Source organism: Phocoena phocoena, chromosome 19 (genome assembly GCF_963924675.1).
Source record: "Phocoena phocoena chromosome 19, mPhoPho1.1, whole genome shotgun sequence".
NCBI classification, from domain to species: domain Eukaryota; kingdom Metazoa; phylum Chordata; class Mammalia; order Artiodactyla; family Phocoenidae; genus Phocoena; species Phocoena phocoena.
In genome coordinates, this window is record NC_089237.1 from 9,848,084 (window position 1) to 9,871,195 (window position 23,112).

The 23,112-nt window shown below is 60.1% G+C and overlaps 1 protein-coding gene across 5 annotated transcripts in view; it reads right to left on the reverse strand.

The window, feature by feature from the left end:
* Positions 1–23,112, reverse strand: part of RBFOX3 (RNA binding fox-1 homolog 3) — an 80,285-nt gene that overhangs the window by 17,926 nt on the left and 39,247 nt on the right. For 4 of the 5 annotated variants that reach the window (XM_065896893.1, XM_065896890.1, XM_065896892.1 and 1 more), the window contains exon 1: positions 3,849–4,070. In XM_065896893.1, the coding sequence (XP_065752965.1) occupies positions 3,849–4,070 (222 nt within the window). Of the gene's footprint in view, positions 1–3,848; positions 4,104–23,112 lie in introns of those variants that run through there. The other variant, XM_065896891.1, reaches the window with a different exon arrangement.

A 23,112-nucleotide genomic window follows, 5' to 3' on the forward strand; every position in this document is an offset into this window, starting at 1 on the left:
CCACCAGGGAAGCCCTTCCTTTTTCTTTTTTGAAGCAATCTTTGCCTTTGATTCTCAAATGCAGGGAAAAGAGAAACAGGGGCAGCAACTCTCCCTTCCCTCCCACAACTGCTCTCGGCCGCTTTGCTTCTGTGTCTTCCCCATCTCTGTGTCACCTTAGTCGTCGTGGGTCCCCCTCCACCTTTCAAGGCAGCAGCCAGCCCATCTCGGTGGGACAGCATACGTCCCACCCTCGCACCCTCCGAGGAGCCTGCAGCTCTATTCACCTGGGCCTCCCCAAGCCCAGCACAGGGAGAGGCCAAGAGGGCCCTGGGCAGGGCTCGTTAGGTCTGGCAGGGCCACAGGCAGCAGGCCAGGACCTGGTGGCCGTCACTGGGATGGAGTCAAGGCTTGCTGATGCCGCACGGGAGACTCCTGGAAATGCCCTTTCTCTATGGCCCCATCTCTCCTCATCTTTGGTCCTCCAAGACCTCCTGGGCACTCGTGCAGTGACTGTCAGCTGCCTGCCAGACATGGCTCACCCCTGGTGGGCGGTGAGCCAGCCTTGGAGGAGGCATTCTGCACATGTGGCCTCAAGCCGTTCACTCATAAAGTCTTCTTCCGAACCTTGAGTGGAGCTGTGTGTCCGCTTTGGACTCCGTGGATGACGCCACGCTCCAGGAGCTCTCTGCTGGCCACTGCGCTTGTTGCGTTGGTGTTGATGGTGCCGTCTGCTCGCACCATGCCTGCGTGGAGGCGGCAAGGGGCTGAGTCTCACCCTGCAGTGCTGCACTCCCACCACGGTCCACCCCTTTTACTTTTCTTAAGCCCCGAGAGCCAGGAGCACAGGGGACCAAAGGCCGCTGCTCCGGGTGGAGTTTCTGCTGCTGCAGTGCTTGCTGGTGGGGGAGGAGAGACAGCCAAGGGGCAGGCCGTGTGAGGCCCAGGGGGCAAAGGTGAGGCGGCCCCAGAGGAAGATTTGGGAGAAGGGGAGGAGTTTCTGAGAGGAGGTCCCTCTGGCTGTCCCACGATGGAGGGTGGACAAGTGGGTGGGGAGGACACCTGCAGGGGACCCGCATGGCCTTGAATGAATGAGTACTCCAGGGAGGTGGTCCCCAACTCACACCCCTGGGGGGCCCTGCAGGGTAGTGAGGTGGGCCCGCTCCATCAGCAGCCCCAATCCCTCAGCTCCCCCTGCTGCCTTTTGACAAAAGAACGTAGATGACACCGTGATGACAAACGGAATCCACAGACAGGAGAGGGCAGGTCTGGACAAAAGCTGGAGCCCGCACCGCCTGCTTCTAGCGTCAGGCTGCCTGGGGAAGGCCAAGAGGAGAGTCAGAGAAGTGACGGAGGCCTGACACAGGAGGGACATAAGACAGCTGAGAAGCAGGGCTGGGAGTGCCAGGAGTTACTCTAGTAGAAGTGGCTCCTGGAATCTTAGAGCGGGACGGCCGGCGGCCACCCTCCCCAGCTGCTCCCAAGGTGGGAAGCCCCTGCTTGAAGAAACACTCCCAGTCAGAGCACTCACGCCAAAATCTTTGCCGGGCAGCTCTGGGTGTCTTCGAGGTCACCTACTAATCCAGTAACTTTCACCCGTGGGGCCTCCGTCTCCGGATCCCGATGGAAGAGCAGCAGACTCTGACCCCCTTGCCAGACCTGAAGAGCCTCAGGTAAAGAAAGGAAGGTCGAGGCTGCCCGTTCACGGGCTCAGTGGCTCTCTGGCCCAGGCACTTTCCTGGGGAGGCACTCAGCTGAGCAGGGAGATTCTCATGTCTTAGTTGGCTTCTCTCCGAGACTCCTGGGTCCTCTCTGGGGCCGTGGATTCTCACAGGCATGGAGGTCAACACTGGCCCCCTTCCACTTTATGTCCCCGATTGGTGGGAAGCAACGGCTCCCACGGGGCAGGGCCGGTCATTTTCCCCATGTGTCCCCAGTGCTGGCTCAGCACCTGGCACAAGCAGGTCCCCACAAATGTCTGCCAAAGGAAGACGACTTTCTTTTTTTTAATTAATTAATTAATTTATTTTTGGCTGTGTTGGGTCTTCGTTGCTGTGCGCTGGTTTTCTCTAGTTGTGGCGAGCGGGGGCTACTCTTCGTTGCGGTGCACGGGCTTCTCATTGCGGTGGCTTCTCTTGTGGAGCACGGGCTCTAGGCACGCGGGCTTCAGTAGTTGTGGCACGTGGGCTCAGTAGTTGTGGCTCACGGGCTCTAGAGCGCAGGCTCAGTAGTTGTGGCGCAAGGGCTTAGTTGCTCCACGGCATGTGGGATCCTCCCGGACTAGGACTCAAACCCGTATGCCCTGCATTGGCAGGCAGATTCTTAACCACTGCGCCACCAGGGAAGCCCCGAAGGGAGACGACTTTGAATCTGTCGTGGTGAGGCTGTGTCAGGGGATCCAGGAGGCCTCTGTTTGTGCTGTCGAGGCGTTAGAGGGTGTTAGCTGTCGGTCTCGGCACCCTCTGTGTCAGCTGCAAGGCTGATCCTCTTGTCTCCCAGGCTTGCTTCCAGGGCAAACCTCTGGGGGTCAGTATTTGTTCATAAGGAGGTTGTGAGAGGTTTTTCCAGATACACCCCGTCTTCTGTTGTCCATCAGAAAGAGACCAGTTGGCTGGCCGTGACCTGTTCACAGGTAGCCCCTCTGGCTCCCGTGCTCACCTCTCTTTTCCGAGGTAGAAAAGCTAAACCAGGGAAGTATGGTTTGCCTCCCCATTCTAAGGCCCGTGGGCGCTGCCCTTCTCATCCGTGGAACCCTGGGGGCGTCTATGGCAGACACCCTGTACCAGGGACACTGGGATAATGGAAAAGCCTGGTGGCTTTGGTGCTGACTCAGGCTGGGTGGCGCTTCGAGCAGGCAGGAAGGGCACTGGCTGGGGTCTGGTCCAGCCCAGGGGGCAGCTTGGGGGGGCTGTGTCTCCCCAGAGCCTGGATGCTGCTGCTTGCACAGGGAGGGTAGGTGATATCTGGATCCAGGGGAACACCGTGGGAGCCAGGTTGGGTTAGAGGGGGGCACCCATCAGATGGGCGGTGCCACTCCCGGTCAGCACAGGGCGTGCTGGCCTCCTGCCAGGCCCCGCTAGCCGGCAATGGGACAGATCAGCAGGGCCAACTGGACGAGCGCAAAGCCCCAGAGCTCGGCGGGGCGTGGGCGCCCGGAGAATGCAGCGGAGGAGGTCAGGGAGGGGATGCGGCAGCCTGGTCTCCAGAGGGGCTACCTTCACAGGGCGCCCACCCCGGTTGGCCAGGGGCGGCGGCACTCCTGGACGTGACCCTGGCTATCAGGAAATCTCCGAGAAGTGCCCGGCTCAGCGCTTTCTCCTTGGGGCTGCATTACAACCACATAATTGAAGCTATCTGATTGGAGGGCAGCCAAGCAGGTAGATTACAAGTGATTAGCAATGATAGGAGTGCCTGCAACCTGAGACAGCCCTGAGGGGCCCTGGGCCTCTCCTTGCTGCCGCCAGCCCCCCCTCACCCCCCACCCCCGCCGCCCCCTGCTTGCCCCCGTGATGCCGCTGGGCCAGGCGAGCCCAGGCCACTGGCCTCGCCCATTTCTCTCACTTCCCATTAACAGGTCACTGACCGCTGAGGACACGCTCCATCTCCCAGATGAGGTGAGAGTTGGCCTGAAGTTGCCGCTCGGGGAGACCGGGGTGGGGGGGTAGCTAGAGGCGGTGGGCCTGGCTGCCCCTCCATGGCTCCTGCCCACCAGAGAGATCCTTGGGGTCGGATGGCGATGAGCTTGGAGGCTAGGAGCTCCTTCCTGGGGGCGGGGACCCCTGCTATGGGGCTGCCTCTCCATACACAGGCCCCCAGGCCCCTTCCCCACCGGCACTCCCACTGAAGTTCTGAAGTTGGGGGGCACTTACCGGCACTGTCTGGGCCCCTGCCATGGGCTGTGTGCTGGTCTCACTGCCGGGCTGCTCCGGGTGGGTCTGTGCTGGTGTATACAGGGTCATGCCGTGCTCTGGGGGGACCGGGGTCTGGCCTGAGTAGTCCGGCGTGGGGTGCGGTGGTGGCGGGGCGTACTCGGCGGGGATGCCGTTCTGTGGCGGAGGGGGGTACTGGGCCGGGGGGTAGGGCTGGGCCATCGCTTCAGGCGGAGCCGTGGCGTCCTGATTGCCCTGGGGAAGGAGAGAGCAAGGCTGGTTAGACCTCCGTGCGGCCTGGACACTGCCCCCTTTCACTGCTCCCTCTCCAGAAGGCTCTGTGGTCTCCAACTGTGCTTTCAGCAGCATTTTCCATGCCCCCTAGGAGGGGGGCTCCCCCAGCATGGGGCACCAGCTCAGAGCCGGGCTGCAGGGGGAATTCTGGGGAGCCCACGTCTGGGGTGAGACACCTCTGTGTTTGAGGCCACTTGTGCGAACTCGTCAGGCCTGAGTACACTGAAGATTCTTTTTGTTTTTAATCCACCTAATTAAAAAGAATTAAATATTTTGAGGTAACTGTAGACACAACAGTTGTAAGAAGTATCTCAGCGTGATCCCGTGTACCCTCTACCCAGTGTTCCCCAGTGGTGACATCTTGTGAAACCTTCCCCACCAGGAGAGTGACATGGGTCCAGTCAAGACACAAAACATCCCAGCAGCACCAGAATCCCTCTTGTGGCCCTTGATAGCCACACCCTCTCCCTCCCGCCTTAGAAAGGCTTTTAAGCCTTGGTTTTCTCATCAGTAAAGCAGGAGTGAGGGAAAACGATTCACAGCCTGCAGGGAAGAGGATTGGAGTTGATGGAGCAGACGTGGAGCCTGGTACCGCTCGGCCTCACGGTGGCCACCGGGTGAGGTGCTATCAGGGGGGCAAGTGGGGTCCCCGCCTCTGTCTTGAGGATCCCGGAGATGCCCCAAAGATCCCTCCCACCCTTTTGAAGGCCTGCTGCCCCAGGAGGGAAAGTGCTCCCTCGACGCTGATCCCAGCCATGCGGGGCTCTTAGAAGCGCTGACCCTTAGCAGGGCCCGGAAACACATGGTTCTCCACATGGGGTGCCAGGACCTGCAGCAACAGCATCACCTGGGAGCAGGTAGCAAGGCAGACTCTTGGCCCCGCCCCAGACCTCCTCCTGCACTCTGGGGGCTTGTGAGAACCACTGACGTCAGGCATAAAGAGCAGCCCTGGTAGCAGGTCCCTCAGCCCCAGAGAAGCCACTGGGGTCCTTCGTGGTGCCAGGGGAGGTAGGGGTGGAGCAGGGTTCTGGCTGTCCCTTGCTGTGGACACACACTGGGGAGCAGGGGAGGCGGCCCCTGGCCTTCTGAGGGTGTCTCCAGGGAAGAGGGTTCCTCACCACCTGGAAGGACAGGGGCCACCCCTCACTGGAGTAGCCTCCCAGTGTGGAAGGACCCTTGCACACACGGGGACGGCTGACCCTTGTGACTGCTTTCCCGATGCCCTGGGACCTCGCGTGTGCTCCCGCGCTCCCCCATCAACCTCTGCGTTTTTTTTTTTTTTTTTTTGCGGTACGCGGGCCTCTCACTGTTGCGGCCTCTCCCGCTGCGGAGCACAGGCTCCGGACGCGCAGGCTCAGCGGCCATGGCTCACGGGCCCAGCCGCTCCGCGGCATGTGGGATCTTCCCGGACCGGGGCACGAACCCGTGTCCCCTGCATCGGCAGGCGGACTCTCAACCGCTGCGCCACCAGGGAAGCCCTCCTCTGCGTGTTTTGACCTCAGTTTTAGCGTCTGTCTCCTTGTCCGTCTCCCCCGCGAGACAGGTGCTTCTCCCAGTGAGCGGGATGGCTTGCTCGACGCCGTTCCTTCAGTTGGTGACTATTTATTCACCCAAAACTCTTTAGTGGGCACCTGGGGGTGCCAGGCTTGTGGCTCCGGCGGGGACCCGGATGGGCAGCCCCTGCCCTGGTGGCGTCTGCTATCCACTGGGGAGTAAATCCAACTACCCAGATGTTGAATCAGTTGTTAGGGTGGGGGGTGGCCTGAGCGCCATGGAGACTGAGCGCAAGGCCTGGTGTTCTGCCTTCAGGCTGGAGCCCTGCCCCTCCATTGTCTGCCTGCTCACCTCCCTTCTAGCCGGAGGCCTGAGGCCCCCAACTCTCTGCCCGGGGCCCAGCCCTGCCCTGCTCCCGAGGCCCCAGTGCCAGCCTTCACTGCCTCGCAGCCGACACCCCTCACTCCTGGGGCGACCCAACGCCTGATGAGAAGTCCCATCCTCTACGTCCTCCTTGGTGAAGCCCCCAGGTCCCTCCCCTCTCTCTGCAGAAACTGGGGCAGAGATCACGCCCCTTACGAGTGGAGGGAAACACGCGTGTACACACGTGCACACACTCATGAGGGCCCGTTCCTCGCTGGAGGGTCCCGCCTCATTGATCCCAAGTAGCCGAAAAGCCCCATTACCCAGTCGGCCAACGTGCTGGCAACGTCCCCGGCTCCCGGCCAGAGGGAGAAGGAAGGGGTGGGCTCAGGATGAGGGAGGAGGGGGCCAGCGAGGCGGGAGGGAGGCTGGCAGAGGTCAAGCAGCCAGGCTCCAGGACGGCGAGGGCAAGGGGCCGAGGGGAGTAGGGGGCAGAGAGCCAGGCAAGGAGTGTGGACAGGCCAGGGTGAGGGAGAGGGTGCTGTCAGCAGCCTCCGGATATCAATTAACTGATAAATATTTGATTAGAACCTTCACTAACTTACATCTTCCCAGGGCCCCCTCTTCCCCACCTCGTCCAAGGCTCCAGGAAAGGGGGGCTCCTCTCCCGTCTGCTTCCTTACCACCCCACCCATAGCTCTCCCCAGTGCACTCTTCCCCGGGTCCCGTGCTGGCAGAGGGGCAGACGCTGATCACTCCCACTGCGTGGTTCCTGGGCAGGAGCCCGGAGCCCAGACTGTCAGGGGAAGCTTCGACCCAGTGGGAATGCTGGGAGGTGTGTTTGGTGTCCTGAGTGCCAGGGTCTGGAGGGGTCTGGGGTGGGCAGGCAGCAGCTATGGGACGGGGACATCTGCAACATAAAGTCAGCACATCTGAGCACTTGGCGCTCCCTGCTCTGCGGACGTGAACTCATCGAACTCCCTCCAGCCTACAAGGTAGACGCCACCTCCCCATTTCACAGCTAATAAAGCTGAGGTACGGGGCGAAGTGACTTGGCAGTGGCCACCGGCTCCCAAACCTGGCCCTCTGCTCCTCGTGCGGGGGACGGGGGGCGCTGGAGGGAGGTGAGATTCCACAGCCTAGTGACAGTCTAGATGTGCAAAAGCACAGGGAGGGCTCCAATGCCCCATCTTGGCCACCGAGTGGCCGCAGGTCACCGTTTAGCCTGTTTCCCCGTCTGCAGTGGTCATCTCTGGCGTGATTCGGTGGGTCCTGGGCAATTCTCGACACCCCCGCCCTGGGCGTCCTCCACGCCCACGCGTGGTGGCTGTCGTCCATGAGCGGCCTTCACCTTGGCTGTACACGCGTGGCCGGACCCCACCAAAGGGCAGCTCCACTTTACAACCAAACTTTCCCATGAGGTTCTGAAGTGTAGCCTGGGCTGAGAGCCGCCAGACCAGACTAGGACGGCTGACCCTTGTGACTGCTTTCCCGATGCCCTGGGACCTCGCGTGTGCTCCCGCGCTCCCCCATCAACCTCTGCGTTTTTTTTTTTTTTTTTTTGCGGTACGCGGGCCTCTCACTGTTGCGGCCTCTCCCGCTGCGGAGCACAGGCTCCGGACGCGCAGGCTCAGCGCGTCTAGGATGGAAAAGCAGTGAGTGATCAGGTCCATCCGGAGAGGCTGTCTAGCTGCCTGGCACACAGAGGGTTGCAACAGTGAGTGTTTGTCACTTTCCTTTTCTTCCTTCTTCCCTGGTCTGTTGGGGCCACAGTGAGGGAGGGGTTGAGCTTGGCGGCATGGGCTGAGCGGAGTCCCCCTGCCAGGCCGTGGGGCTCATCTCAGACAGCATCATGGTTTCAGATGATCTCAGAGCAGCTTGTGAACTTGTCTGGCTCCCCAGGGGTTCATGAATTCCCAGAGAATGGGGGCCACTCACTCACCCTCCATCCCCACATCCCTGTACTTGGCACAACACTGCTGTACTCGGCACTGGATGGGTGGATGGGTGGATGGATGGATGGGCAGAGGGGTGGGCGGGTGGATAGGTGGATGGATAAAAAGATGGATGGAAAGACGGATGGAGAGTGAATTGATGAAAGGTGAATGGATGGGTCGATGGACAGACGGGTTAAAGCTTAAAGACTATGGTCGGGTCACGTATCCCCACTCCCTCTGCAAATCTGTTCCTTTCTCCTGTCATCACATTGGCCTGGCAAACCAGTAAGATCACCTCTGCCCACTCCACTCCGTGGCCCATAACTGGAGAAAAGCACCAAATCACCCTGATTTCCTTAGATCACGTCCCTCTGTCGGGCACTGCCCCTCACTCTCAATGACCATTTCACTCTCCCTCCTCAACCCTCCAACCATGCTCCACTAGCCTCACTCTCAGTGACGACCGTGCTTCTTATTTCCCGCGGCACATGGAAGACAACGTCCATGCTCCCCTGCTCACCTCCCTGCCTGTGGTCCTACCCTCGGCCTTCCCTCCCGTCCCCGCTCCTGTCTGTGACCCATCACTTCAGTGCACACTGCTGTCCAGTCCTTGTCACCAGCACGTGCTCACAGCTCCGGCAAGTTGTCTACTCTCTGCCATGATGGGAAAAGAAAACCCTCCTTGACCACACGGCTCCGTCAGCTACAACGCCCGTGCACTGCTTCCCTACAGAACAAAGTCTCTTGAATGAGTTGCCTAGACCTGCAGCTGCAACTCCTTTATTCCCGTTCCCGCGTAATCCCACCCCAAGCCGGTTCTCCCTGGCACCATCCCCTGAAACTACCTTGGGCAAGGTTCCCACCTCTGCCACCTGACAACCTAATGGTCAGCTCGCGGGACTTATGCAACCTGACCCCCCGGCTGCACTGAATGTGCCGACTCCTAGTCTCTCCAGACGCGCTCTCTTTTCTTGGTCCTTACTCACCGCTCTCTTTATTGCCCTGGAGGAGTTTCTGGCCCAGCAGGAACTGACCACTCTAAGCCAACAGTGATGGTGGTTGGAAGGCAGTAAGTTCTAGAGAGATCAGTTTTTTCATCTGGCAAAGGGGAACTGAGGGCAACGGACACGGAGGGTGGACCGATTCGGGAGGCAGGAAGATGTCGGGGGAGGCTGTGTGGCTGGCCATGAGGGTGAGGCTAGGGCTCTGTCCTCTGGCTTCCGGAGCAGGGGAGTGAGTCTGGGGTATTTATTCCCCTGCTGTCTCCCTGGGAGGCCGTCTCTGTCCTAGACCAAGGGGGACCTAGACGCCCCTCTCGAGGGGCTGCTCCAGGATCCTCCCTCCTTCTCGGTCTCAGTTGCTGCTTCCTCCTCTGACCGTTAGGCCTGGGGTGGCAACAGGTCTGTCACCAGCAGCTCTGGGGTCCTGCGCTCTTCCTGGTGGTGACCCTCTGCCCATCCTCCAGACACCTCTGCAGAGAGTCTCCTTGTAAATAAACTCATGTTATCCTAGAGCCAGTGAGGCACCTGCTCCCTGCTGGATCCTGACGACACGGCGACGTGGGATGGGAGGGCTTGTCCAGCCCAAGGGACGGGTAGGGAGGGGCTCTGACCAGGGAGGGCCTGGCCAACCTCTCAGGGAGGCCCTGTGGTTAACGGCCTTGTCTCTGCTCCTGCATCTGGGGTGGGACTGCCTTTGGTACCAGGCCCTGAGCGCAGACTCAACGCGTCCATTTCTAGGTGGCCCTGGGCACAGCCCAACCTCTTAGTCTGTGGGAAGGGAACAGTGACTCGTCTGCCTAGAGGCAGGGGCTGGGCGGGAGGACCTTCTATCTTCAAGATCTAGAGCTAAGACCCTCCCAAGTGTTTCTGCCCACATCACTCACTCGCCCAATGGAAATCCCTACACTCAGGCCTCGGCCAGCGAGCTCCCATCTTTCGGGGTGAGGTGTGGTGTGCTGGGCGGGATGCTCAGGGAGCAGGGTGCTGGGGGGAAGGGAAGAGCGGAAGTGGCAGCAGACAGAGCCCCTCCCAGCCCCTCGCTGTGCAGTCCCCTGGGGACCCCTCTGCTCACAGCCCCGCCACGACAATTAGGCTAATTGCTTCCCAGACTCCTCACCCGAGGAGGGAGGACACCGTAAGCCCCTGGTCCACAGGCCAGGCTGCAGAGGGAAGGGAAGCTGGCGGCAAAGACTGGGCACCAAGCCATTTCTCCGCCACCTCTGGGCAAAGCTGGCTTCTAGACGGGGCGAAGGAGGGGAGCGCAGCATGACCACCAGTCCCGAGGGCCAAGCTGTTAGGTGCGTGACCTGCCTGTTTTGCTCTGGACAAGGCTCACCTGCCCTGAGAGGGGGGCAGACCTCCACCCTCACAGCCACGCCCCCAAATACTGAGCTCTACCCAAGTCACTGGCATCTGTTGAGCCGCTGCTGCCTGGCACCGGGGACACACAGGAGGCGAACAGGCTGGATTTACACAGTGCCCGTGTGGGCAGGGACTGCCATTGGCACTCTGCGAACTTGGCCATTGAATCCTCTGGGTGACTTGAAGAGGCAGGTGTCGCAAGCTGCATTTCACGGAGGGGGTACGGAGGCCATGGCCACGCGGAGAGTGGGCAGGAAAGCCGCCCCAGGGTATCCCTGACCACACTCCACACTTCACGGCACAGACAGGGTCCTTACACAGGCATGGTGGAGGGCTGTGGGGAGGAGAGACCTGGGACTGGGTCTTGGAGATACACCGCCCATGCTCCCAGGACAAGAGGGACAGATGTCAACTTCCTAAGGCCGGAGCAGGGGCCCGGCCAGAGCCTTCATGCCATGTGTGACAATTCACAGGACCAGGAGAATGGGTGGGTCAGTTTCCAGAAGAGGCTGGTTCAGAGGGCCCTCTGTGAGCATCCCTGGCCTGGCCTCTAGGCCTCCCCTGTTCCGTGCCGATCAGTGTCGGAAGGGGAGGCAGCTGACCTAGGGGCTGACGGCTGGCAGGCAGGATGTGTGGGTTCAAGTCCCCAGTGACGGCTGAGCCAGGGGACCTCACAGCTCTGACCTCTCAGCCAGGAAGCAGGATGGCCCTGCCTTTCCCATCCCAGGGCATGCACGAGTGAAGCCTTGCCCCAAATCTCTGGACACTGGGGAATCTGCAACCCGAGCAAACCCGAGACTCCTTCAATCCCCGAGTCTCAGACAGGAGGTGACTGCAGGCGACACCAGACCCGGCCTGCCAGACAAAGTGACTTTCATCTCTGCGCTCTCACCGGCATCCCGCCTGGCTCTGCTTGAGCGAGCCTAGTGATGCATGTTCACGACCGGTATGGAGGCTCCTTCCCTCTCAGAGCAGCTCTGCTGGGAAGCTCTTCCACACGCAGAGCTGAAATCTGCCTTCTGGAAACTTCCATCCCATGCCCACACTACTGCAGTCTGTGGACTGTCCTCCACTCGCTGACCCTCTGAGGGCACGAAGAATCCACAACACTCTACCCGTCTTGATTGTTCCTTGGTGCAGCTCCAGGAATACGTGGGATGGCTGTTCTCGTCTTACAGGTGAGGAAACGCAGGTCCATGGCTCCGTGTGAATTCGAATCCAGGCTGCGTTCCGCTTGTCCTGGCGACCACCGCACCTTTCCTTTCCCAGGGGCTGAGGGCCTGGTCGACACCCACCTGCTCAGAGGGAGGCTCCCTCTGGCTGTGGCTGCCCAGGGAGGTTGGTTCAGGAGCAGAGGGACGGAGTTTTCATAGAGCAAGAGAGCCACCGGCGATAACGTGACGGTAACAGAGGGGAGGATCGATGCTCACAGAGGGGAAAGGGAAAAGGATGGGGGGAGGGGGAGACTACGAGGAACAGGGGAGAAGGGGAGTCACGAGACTGACACATTTAGTTGTTTTCTCGGACGTGATAGTCCTATTTTCTTAACGTGCTGATCACAGGAAAGTGAAGTTTTGGGGAAAAAGAGATGATGAGATTATCGAAAAGGAACGAAGGTGAAGCTGGGACACATGACGATATCAAGGGAAGGGGCCGGAGACCCCCGGACTCTTGTCCGTGCTGGCCCACACATCAGGGCCTGCTCACATTCCTGCTGACACGTGGGGGAGTTTCGTTGGTCTGGGCAAGATGTCCCGCTGTGACTCAAGGCGCAGGGGCAGGAGTAAGCATGGGTCCTCTGACTTTCTCCAAGGACGGTGGATCCTGGCGCTGCCCAAGGAGACCCAGGACAACCGGGATCCCAGAGAGGGACCTCCGAGACCGAGAACGTTCTGTCCACTCAGCTGAGGAGGAATCAGCACCCTGGGAGGCTGATTCGTCCAGGGTCACCTGCTGCTGAGTGCAGGAAGGGCAGGTGTTCCCACATCCGCGCCAGCGGGCGTGGGAACGACGGTGTGCGCGAACTCGCTCGCTGAATACACACCAAGCACCCACTAGGCCAGGTTCCAGGTGCTGGGGTGTGCCCTGCCTCTGGGAGTGGACACCCCGGGGAGGCCCCGTGAGCATCAGCTAAATCTGAAATGCACGACGTGACTTTCGGGGGACAACCAATTAACCTCGCCACTGTGCTGGGCTCACGCTAACATTCCAATTTCCTGGGCGGCCAACTGACAGCAGGGGCCTGGCGGAAGCGTGCGCGGGCTGGGCACCTCCGTTGCCTCTGAGTGTTTCCTGTGTAACTTAAGGAGGGGAGGGAGCTTGTTTTCCCGGGAGCACCGGTACGGAAATAAACAGTTACAACTGAGATTGCCAGGACCTGCCAAGACCCAGAGCGAAAGGAAGGGCGGATCCAGGACTCAGCTGGGGCTGCCCCGGGATAGATGTCACACGTGGGAGGGCGGCAGCGGGGTCCTGCTGGGCAGGACAGCACACGGCCTGGCCACAGCCCTCTCCCTCACCAGGTTCTTTCCGGCCTCGGACGCAGTTGCTTTCACAGCCCAGAAACAGGCCACCTCCATGGCTCACAGGCTCCTGCCCCCAAATTTCGTGGAAGAGTGGCCCTGCCAGACAGGAACAGAGGCCCCAAACAGCCCAGGCACCCGAAGAAAGCCAGGTCCTAGCCTGTGGAGGGTGAGTCCCGGAGGCCCAGTGCCCGTCTCCATTCGAGACCCCTCCTCCGCCTTCCAGCCCGCCACCCCAGATGCACGGCAGGAATATCCCCCTCCTGGAATCTCACACCTCCCTTCCTAGGGTTCTTTAAGATGTCGTTCCAGAGGCGTGCAGGGTGGGTGGACCCCTTCAGGCCAGTACTTCAAGGCAGAGACTTTGGGGCATGGTCTTTGCAAGCCTGGGCGCTGGCACAAATGCCTCAGGGCAGAGCAGGGCTGCCATCACGGTGCAGGGAACTCGAGCGGGAAGGGCAATGCCTTGGCACCTGAGCCCACCCGAACATTTCAGAACCTCAACAGTGGAGGGTGGAGACCCCCGGGGGCAAGGGCTCACCACTGAGTCCCCAACACCTGACACAGCCCAGGGATACAGCGGGTGGGCTATATCAGTATATGCTGACTGCAGGAGTGACGGCCATTGGTTGAGGGCTTTTCAGAGCCCACCACTGTGTTCAGCAACAGGAAGGTGCTCGTTAGTTCATGTAATCGTCAAACAACCCGGGAACTGGCATTCCCTGTGCGAGGAGAGAAACTCAGAGCCGGCAGTCACTTGCCCACGAGCACGCAGCTCGTCTGACTCCGGAACCAGCGGATGCTGCGCGATGGCTATGGACTCTTGTCCAGATGGGAGCAGGAGAGGGTGGGCCTCCACCCACGGCCCCGGGGGAGGGTCAGCGGCAGCCCAACGCCCTCACTCCCCTCCCCAAAGATCCCAGGGCTCTGCTGAGCAGGCTCTCCCGGCTTCACAGAATTCCTGCTAACCCGGCGGCAGGTGCCCACCTCTGGGCCTGACGCTCTCCTCCAGTGTTCAGAAGACAGGCTGACCTGGGCTCCCCTCCCCTCCCCACCAGAGGGGGAGGGAGTTAAGTGTCTGACAAGGGTTCTGTGGAGGGAATGTCCTGCCTTGTGGTGGCTGCAGATTTCCGTGGTGTAAATACTCCCGCTCCACTGATTTCAAGCTACCAGCTCGGAGTCACTGAACGTGGAGCTGGGAAGGGATGCACACAATCCAGGGCTCATATGAAGGACTCCAGCACACCCCTGGGGAGAGGGGGTGGCGGCGCCAGCAGGGTTCCAATTCACCTTTCCTCATCCAGGCAACTGGAGGTCAGGGAAGGCCAGCAATGCCGGTGGTAGGTGTGAGGGGGCTCTGGGGGAGGCTGGGGGAGGGCCGCACGGGGATGGAGGGGAGACCAGGGACCCCGAGAAGACAGCCGGGAGGGTTTGCTGGGAGGGAGATGCAGAGGCTCCAAGGCCGGCGATGAGAGTCCACCTGAGCGATTGCTCCCTCTGTCCCATCCAGTCCATTCTGTCCCCTGGCAGCCAGTTTAATATCTTTTATTAATTAGGGCTGTGGGAAGGCCCGTCACACCCTGTACTGCTTCATTCGGGACCCACTGGGTTGTGTATTCTGTAGCCGCCAGCTCCCTCCCTCCCTCCTTCTCTGGGCGGGGTGATGGGGGAGAGTCTAGCGGACCTGATACTCCAGAGAGCACAGGGTGCCTTGCGTGTCTGCTCCCACCCCTGAGACCTAGAGGGACTTCAGGGGAAATCCAAGCAGAGCCCCTAGAGGTAAGCCCCTAGGACACTGCATCGCTCGGCAAGTTTATAATCTGACGCTGTGGCCTCACGTTCTGCCGTTCCTGGCAGCGGTGACAAAGACGGGCGGCCCCAGGCTGGGTTCCCACTGCCCCTGCCACCTTCCCTCCAGAATCCTGGGTCTCTCCCGCTTTATGTCTCCTTTTCCTTTGGTCCAAAGACCTTCATTTTCCAGTAGGGCCTCACACCCCTCCTGGTGGCTGCCGGGTGGGTAATGGGCCGGGTCACCCTGGCAAACAGTGAGTCCTGATGGTGGAGCCCCTCCACATGGAGCACACGTGGGGCCCGAGCCTGGGCTCCCACTTAGCCCCCAGCACTGGCGCCAGTCTCCTGACACAGCTCTCTGGGGTGCCCTGGTCACCCAGCCCTCCGCCCAGGCTTGGCACAAGGGTGGGGGAGCCCTGCCACACTCTCTCTCGAGTGTCCCTGCCGGTGGGCCTGGTTTCCACCATCTGCACCACGAAGGCCGACAGTGCCGACCCAGAGCCACCGTGGCTCCAGAACAAAATGCACCGACTTGGCCCAGGGCCTGGAAGCAGCGTGGTCGTGCTCTACGTGTGCTCTGTGTACTTCGTGTGTGCTTCTGTGCTATTTGGGGAAAGAACTCAGGGCACCTGTGGTCCTGGACAGAAAAACACCCTACGTCTCCATCTTATCCTCCAACTGAAATGTCGGCACCCGTGAACGTGGCCGCAAACCCAGGGCGTGTGCACCACCCGAGATCCCGTCACCAACACAAACTGCAGGTCCTTCCTACCATGCTGCGCTTTACTCACCCCAACTCCAAAACTAGGGTGTGAGCAGACCCGACCCTGCGCCTGGCTCTTTCACACGTTTGTAGAGAAGCCACAGCTTACGATTTTAAATGTTCTCTCTCTTTCAGAAAGTGTATGTCAATAAAATGGTTTCTTTTGTAATCCTATGTACTTCATGCATTGAAGACCATTTTTTGAGAGAGAGTCCATGTGCTTCAACAGATGCTAAGGGGGTTCAAGGCACAAGAAAGGGTAAGACCCTCCACCCGATGGACCCCAGGGGCTCTCCCGCTCTGCTGACTGAGATGCCACCCCCATCCCCCAGAATGGAGCCCGGCCATCCGCCAGAGCCCACGCTGGTCCCTCAGCCCAGATTCATCCTCTTCCTGCATGAAGTTGGGCCCAGATCTCAGCTGAAAAGCCTCAGGGGAGGGGACGGATTTTTGCAAGATTAAGCCATAATTCCCTCCAAGCTCACTGCATACAAATCATACACAACGTGGCCCCATAAATCTCCTTCTCCCATCAGCTTCACCTCCACCCCGCCGTCCGTCCTGCCTGGGGAAATCAGTGAGGAACCGGCAGCCGCCATCTGGCAGATGTGGGTCCAGGAAAGCAGGGGTGGGGTGAGGGTGCTGTCAGTCAAGACCCCCAACAGGTCCCGACTCCCGGGGGCCCTGCCGAGCTTGAGGCTGCTGGGCCAGGCAGGGACCCCCGGGGCCGCGACTCTGTAGGACGGCGGGAGGTAGGGGGACAAGCACGGCGTTGGGTGGCACAGGGGAGCTGAGGGAGCTGGGGCCGGTCGCTGCCCCTCGATGAGTGGGGTCCTCACCCCACTTCACAAACCCCCTTGGGTGCTGCCCGGCCCTGAATCTGTAGCCCTGTGTGTGTGTACGTGTGTGTCCACACATGTGTGTGCAGGCACCATGAAGAACCAGCACCAGGCCCTGGGCCACTCCCCTCTGGGGACAGATGGGGCCGTGGTTAACAGGAAACGGTGGCTGTGCAGGGATGCGGGAGCCGGTGGGGTCAGAACTGGGGGTGGGACGCTGCCTGTCACCTGATGGGCCCCTTTGCAGAGTCTGGAGGTCACACCCTCTTCTCCCTGCTCCCCGCTGGAGCACTGGGTGGGGGGAGTCAGGTGGCTGCCCAGTTGCCCCCAAGCATCTCTCAACTGCTGCTTGCAGGCCTCCCGACCAGGAAAGTCAGGAGCGCTGGGAGGAGACATCCTCAGCTGCGAGAGGCAAGGGAGGTGCTTGGGAAAAGCCAACCCCTCTGGACCCTCTTCAAACCAGGTGGGAAGTGAGAGCAAGAAGGGCTGGGGGGCAGCGTGCTGGCCCCTCGGAGGTGCTGTGTCTGGGGACAAGCCCATCCACCTGCTTCCCCCACCTCACAGGTGAGTACGGTGAAGCTCCTGGGGGTCAAGCACCTTGCCTGAGGCCTCGCAGGTAGGGCTCTGACCCCAGCGTGGGCAACCCAAGGCCCCCTTCTCACCCTGGGAGCCCGTCTGCCTCTGGGAAGAGGAGAAGCTCTTGGTGGTCTTGTACCCCTGCCCACAGGAGCCCCGGGCTCAACCAGAAGGAAGCTCGGGACAGCTGAGCCATCTGCCCGGGCCCTGGGGGCTGGGGAGCAAAGGTTCTGAGACGCTTGTAGGCTACCAAGGGCAAGGTTGGAGGGAGAAGCTGGAGGACACTGTTGGGGAAGCCTTAGGGAGGAGGGAGAAGGCAAGAGGGTAGGGTCCCTGAGGAGGGCCCCGGCCCAGCCTGCCAACCACAGTCACTTGCCAACTCCTAGCAGCGCCCACTGCAGCTCCCACACAGCTCGTTCTGACCCGTACCTTCACCGCCCCACTCAGTCAATAACTGTTTGCTGAGCATCTCCTATGTCTGGAGATGCCAAAGTGAAAAACACCACCCCAGTGCTGTGCTCATAGACAGGCTTTGTGCAGAGATTCTCTGCTGTGACCCAGGCCTCTTCCCTCCTCCAACCTTATCCCTGCCCTGGAAATGTCCAAACACCTCCTCTGGGAAGCCTTCCAGGTTATTCCCACCCCCTGTGACCTCTATTTTGCTCAGTCCCTCCTCCATCCTTCCCTGAGACGCTTGCTGAGATGCTGCTGTGAATTTATAAGTGGGTGAGCACATGTGGTATCTTTGTGTACACTTGAGAGTGGACCAGCAGACACCAGGCTCCTACTCAGTGGGATGGAGAGGAAGCTCCCTCCCAGGGCCTCGTGAGAGCAAAGCTACAGGACAGCGTCAAGGTGATCCCACAAGGAGGAGTGCCACACAGAACCCACTCGTTCCGACCACAAGTATTAGAGAGCAGCGTGCAGGCCACTCTCCCCCAAGGGTCCGGGGCAGCTGCCTCTGCACCCCCAGGATGAGCCCCCTTGCGTCCACACTGGCAACCTCGTATGTGTTTCCTGCATACTCATTAAGAAATATTAGCACGACATGACGTGGGCGGGCGGGGGTGGGAATGGCGGGCGGGGGGTGGGCTGGACCCACCCTTGGGTACAGCCCAACGTCTGCACCCAGCAGCCTCAGGTCCCGGATGTTCCCACCGCCGCCACCACCACGGTGCCCTTCTTGTTACGGTGAGCCCTGGGAAGGCAGACTCAAATGAAAATTCGTGAAATGTAATTAGGAAGGTAAATTTCCTGCAACAAAGATTACATAATGCGCCCCACAGTGAAACACCTGCCGGGGGATCTGGGTTGAGAACTGTTAATTAATTCGTCGGTTGGGTGGCCCTTCTTTTGTGGGGACATTTGTGAGCTGGGGGCAGTGTCTCCAGGAGAGTGCCCCCACTCTCCCTGGTGGGGAGCCGTCTTGGCACAGTGGGGGAGTCCACTGCACGCCTGCACTGGGAGGGGCTGGAGGGAGGAGCAGGGAGGAGGACAGAGTGGGAGGCGAGCCCCTGGCTGGCAGACCTCTCGGTCAGAGGGGCACGACCTGCACCGAGGAGACGGGTCCACCCTGTGCCACTGTGACCGAACTTTCCAGGCACTCAGGCCTCTGCCTCTCACCCAAGCTCTGTCTACTGTGGCAGCCGGGCAGAGCACTGCCTGGGCAGCAGAAGGCAGGGAAGGTGCCGGGCAGCCTGGTGGACCCCGCAGCACCGTGGCCCGAGAGCGGCACTCCCAGCCGGGGCCCTGCACGTGCAGTCAGGACCACGGGTGTGGGGCGGTGGCCCTCAGGCAGCCTGTCCTGGGCGGGGGCCGTTCTCCTCACAGCCTTAAACCCCACACGGACAACTCTCTGAACACACATAAAAGCGGGGTCCTCCCAGGGGCCCAGGGATGGCACACACAGCAACAGGCCTCTGAGCTCGCCTGTCGGGCCTCCTCTAACGGGGTCTAACGGGGCCACAGTCTCGCCACACCTCACCAGAGGCGCTCTGTGTTCTGTTCTCAACACCCAGCGGTCAACCCACAGGGAGGCACCCTGACACATGCCCACGGTCCCACACACACTCCGCGTGCACACAGGCTCACGCACATGCATTCCCCACGCACACACACACTTCATTCACGTGCCACGCACTCACCCCATCCCCCAGGAGCGTTCACACACACAGCCTGGAGCAGGTGTCTCAGCCCCGGCACTACCGACGTTTGGGGCAGCTCGTTCTCCCGTGGGGCCGTCCTGGGTGCCGTAGGGTGTGCGGCGGCATCCCTGCGCCCTGCCCAGTAGATGCCTACAGCACCACCCTCCTCAGGTGTGACAACGAGCAATGTCTTCTGACACTGCCACGTGACCCCAGGGGGGGACAGAATCAGCCTCAGTCGGGCACCTTTGACCCAGACGCCCCTACCCTTCCTGGCCACCAGAACGTGCATCCACGTGGCCTCGCACGGCTGGCCCAGCAGCACCGCCTCTCCCTGCCGGGGCCCTGGCGCCTGGCCTGGCTGTGTGCGCAGGCCGGCTCCGGGCCCCGGTCGGCGCCTGGCTCCTCGGAGAGGCAAGCGTGGATCTAATCTTCAGCTGAGTAAATGTCCCTCATTAATGAGTTTCTTTAATTAATGGAGTTTTGGGGTCTGCTCCACTGTACCTCGTCAGCATAAAGCGGGCCGTTCCTCCCGGGGAACTGAGGGAGCCGCGGCCGCTCCTGCCGACGCTGCACTTTGCCGATTGCGCCTGTCAACTCGGGGCTGACAACTCCATTTTTAAACATTTCTTCTCCAGAAGCCGTGTGCACACGCGTGCTCGCGCACACACACGGGGGCACACGCATGCTCTGTGCACACCCAGAGCATTGCCGGGGCGCCCAGAGGTACACGCGCGCTCATACCCGTGTCCACACGCGGCCCTCGCACGTGCACGCACCCCGGGACACTCAGAGCCAGTCTAGGCCGGGAGTGCCTGGGAAACAACCAAAGTCAGGCAGACCCTGCCCGCCTGCCCGCCCAACACCTGCCCCAGAAGAAGAGCTTGCAGGGGACACTGGCACGCCAGGCCACGCCGTCCCCAGGTCCCCCTGCAGTCCAGTGACCCTGCTTGGCTGCCACCCGGCTCCAGTGGCTGCCCGCCCTGCTGAGACCGGGCGCCAGCTCTGGGCTCCAGGGCCTGGAAGGATGATTTACTCTCTTTCAATGGCTCATGAAAAGCTCCCTGAATTAAAAACATTTATCTTCTGCTGCTGACGAGGACACTGGGCTCTGTACCCATGAGGCTGGGCAGTCAGGGAGGGGGACGAGCTGCCCTCTTGACTCCCCTGCGGGTAGGACAGGATGGGACAATTCTTTAGGACCAGGGCTTGGCTCTGACACCCAGGTGAAAGAAGCAGAGCCTCCTGCAGGGCAGAAAAGGGACCTTCTGGCACCGGGAGCCGGCCTGGAGAGGCTGTGGCCAGGGCACAACGGAGTGCTCTGCAGTAATGACACCAGACAGAGGGACAGGCACACTGCCTGTGTCCCGCTGGGACGTCCCACCAACTTGTCATCCCAGTCGGATGAAGTGGCTGTCATTATCCCCATAGTATTGACGGGGAAACTGCGGCCGAGAGAAGCAGAGGAAGAATCTCGTGGTCTCGCTACCCGCAGGTGATGGGGCCGGCTCTGAGCACAGCTCTGTCTGGCTCCCCTGCCCACCCTCCCTGGTTCCACGCCCCTGCCAGGCTGCTCCATCTCTGAGGGCAGCCCTGCTTACCCAGCTCTGATGGCCACACATCCATTTACCATAAGCTTCCTGCCCCTTCTCTTCATAGGCTCCTCCCCACACCCGAGAGACACGTGCTGTTGTCTCCATTTTACAGAGGAGGAAACTGAGGCTCGGAGAACTTGCCCAGAATCACACAGCTCGTCCGTGACAGAGCTCCCAGTATCTGCGCCCCGAGAGCTGGCCCTGGAGGGTGAAGCCTCAGCAATGCCCAGCCCTTGCTGGAGCAGCTCCAGGGAGCCCCAGAGCCAAGGTGCCACTGCCAGCCGGGTGCCAGAGGCACATGTGTGTCTCTGGATGCCCGTGTGGACCAGCGGGGTGGAACGGCGACCTGATGTGTGCTGAGCACCTACCAGGCCCTGGCACCGTCCCCTACATTAGCTGCAAAACACACAACGGCCCTGGGAGTATTAGAGTCCTTGTTTTTGCAGATGGGGAAACTGAAGCTCAAAGAGATCGGGCTAAGGTCCCACAGCTCAGAGAGGCACAGGGAGTTAGACCCAGCCCACTTGCAGTCCAGGCCATTTTCCCTGGACCAGCACTTCCCAAGGCATGTGCTATAGAACTCTAGTGATATGGAATGTTCTAGAAAAGGCCTTGAGAAGTTCTGCAGGAAAGATGTGTTTAACGTTGTTTCCCAAACTTCTCAGACCCAGGATTCTTTTTTTTTTTTTTTTTGTCTAAGGTCTACCAGAAGCTGAGATCTTTGGGAAACAGAGGCAGACACCATGCTGGGTGGGGGGTTCGGGGGCAGTTGGCCGCTGCTGGGAGACACCACGCTGAGCGCCCTTGCTGAAAGGTCACAGGCCCCCAGGAGTGGAGCTGGTGGCTGCCCCTCCTCTGCACCTCCCACTGGGAGCTGAGGGCCAGGAGGACACAGGGTGGGGACCAAAGCAGTGAAGGAAGAGGCTTTGGAGTGGCTGGCTTCCCAGGATCAGGTCCTGGACACCGCATGCAGTGACCAGTTCCTAAGCACCCACTGGAGACGAAGCCCTGTACCTGGGGTGGGTGCGGGGGGAACCCCAGGGCCCAGCAGTGTGGTTCAAAGCAGCTGTGAACACAAGCAAACACATGATGCCAGGCCAGAGAGGACAAGAGAGAGCCCCCAGACTGCTGACCACTGCAGGCTGGGGGTGGGACTGAGAGGGGTCAAAAGACACCTCGCCCTTTCTGTAATAAATAAGAATGAATGGATGTACTCCTAGTGTAACTGGAATCAGTGAAAACCCCCCCAAAACAGGAAGCTGGAGTCAGGTCCAGTGAATGCTTAGAGCACAGGAAAAGTGTGTTCATGGCCAGCGGAGCTCCATCTGCCACTAGGAGTTACCTGGAGACCAGAGCAGAGGGGACCGCAGAGCTGGCGGGCAGAGGCAAAGGATCTGTCTGGGGGGCCGGAGGGTGTCTCCTGAGCATCTGATTCTGAACTTCCAGTTATATCACAAGCGGCCGGGGCTGGACTTCTTCTTTTTACAGAGACTCAGACAGGGTGATTATGGGACCTGAGATCACACAGCCAATCAGCAGGTGAGGGTCGGAAGGCGAGGAAGGTGGGGCTGGGCATTCTGAGGTCCAAATACAGCAGAACCGCAGCCATGTACCTGGGACAAGCAGGTCTGAGGTCCACTCCTGCTTAGCTGAGAGTCCCTTGGCAAATCCCTCACTTCACTGAAGCTCTGTTTTCTCATCTGTAAGGCAGGTATGAGAACAGAGCCCACTTGGGCGGCTGTATGAGACAGGAGGTGTTCATGCCGGGAAGCGGATAGCAGAGCCGTGCCCAGTAAGTGCCCCAAACTGAGCAATGCTGACAAAACCGAGCGTGTTTCTAATAGTTCTGCTGCCCAGACGCCCCAGCGAGCTTTGAGGAACCTGGCCTCCCCTACCTGGTCTCAGGGAAAGAAACAGAAACAGGTGAGTGAGAAGGGGAGGCACTCCCGAGAAGGGAGCCGGCTTTGCAGGCCCAGGTGTGGGGTTCTTGCCTGGTGTCTTTGAGTTTGTGGGAAGAGAGGGAGGGAAAAAGTTGGAGCTGTTTTCGTTTTATGATGCTTTTGAAATACCATCTGGATCAAGGGAAATTAAATATTGCAGCTTTTAACTAGAGCCACACTGAAAACACAACCTCGCAGTAAATAAAAATACGATTTACCACCATGACGCTTCCATTTAACAAAACCCCCTGTGCACCTCATTTGTAATTATTCCCAAACTCAGTGAAGGATGGCTCCCAGCCCCTGCCCCTCACTCTATCATCTACCCCCGAAGGGCGGGGGTGAGGCCAGGGAGCCTGCAGGGCCGGGCCGGGCGGGTGAGAGCCACACTGTCCGGGGAGGTGGAAGGGGGTCTGAATGTGGTTCATTATGATTGAGATTAAACTGAAAAATCAATTTTTAATTGAATGTATTCTTTGAACAGGCCCTGCTGCCATGGCTGAACACTAATGGAATTTCCGTTCTGAGCTGCCTCTTCTCACCTTGCTCACCCCTGCAGGACTGGCCAAGCCCATGGATCACCCCCGATTGGGGCAGCAACCTGACTCAGCCCATGGGCTTCCGAGGGCAAGGTGGTCGAGAC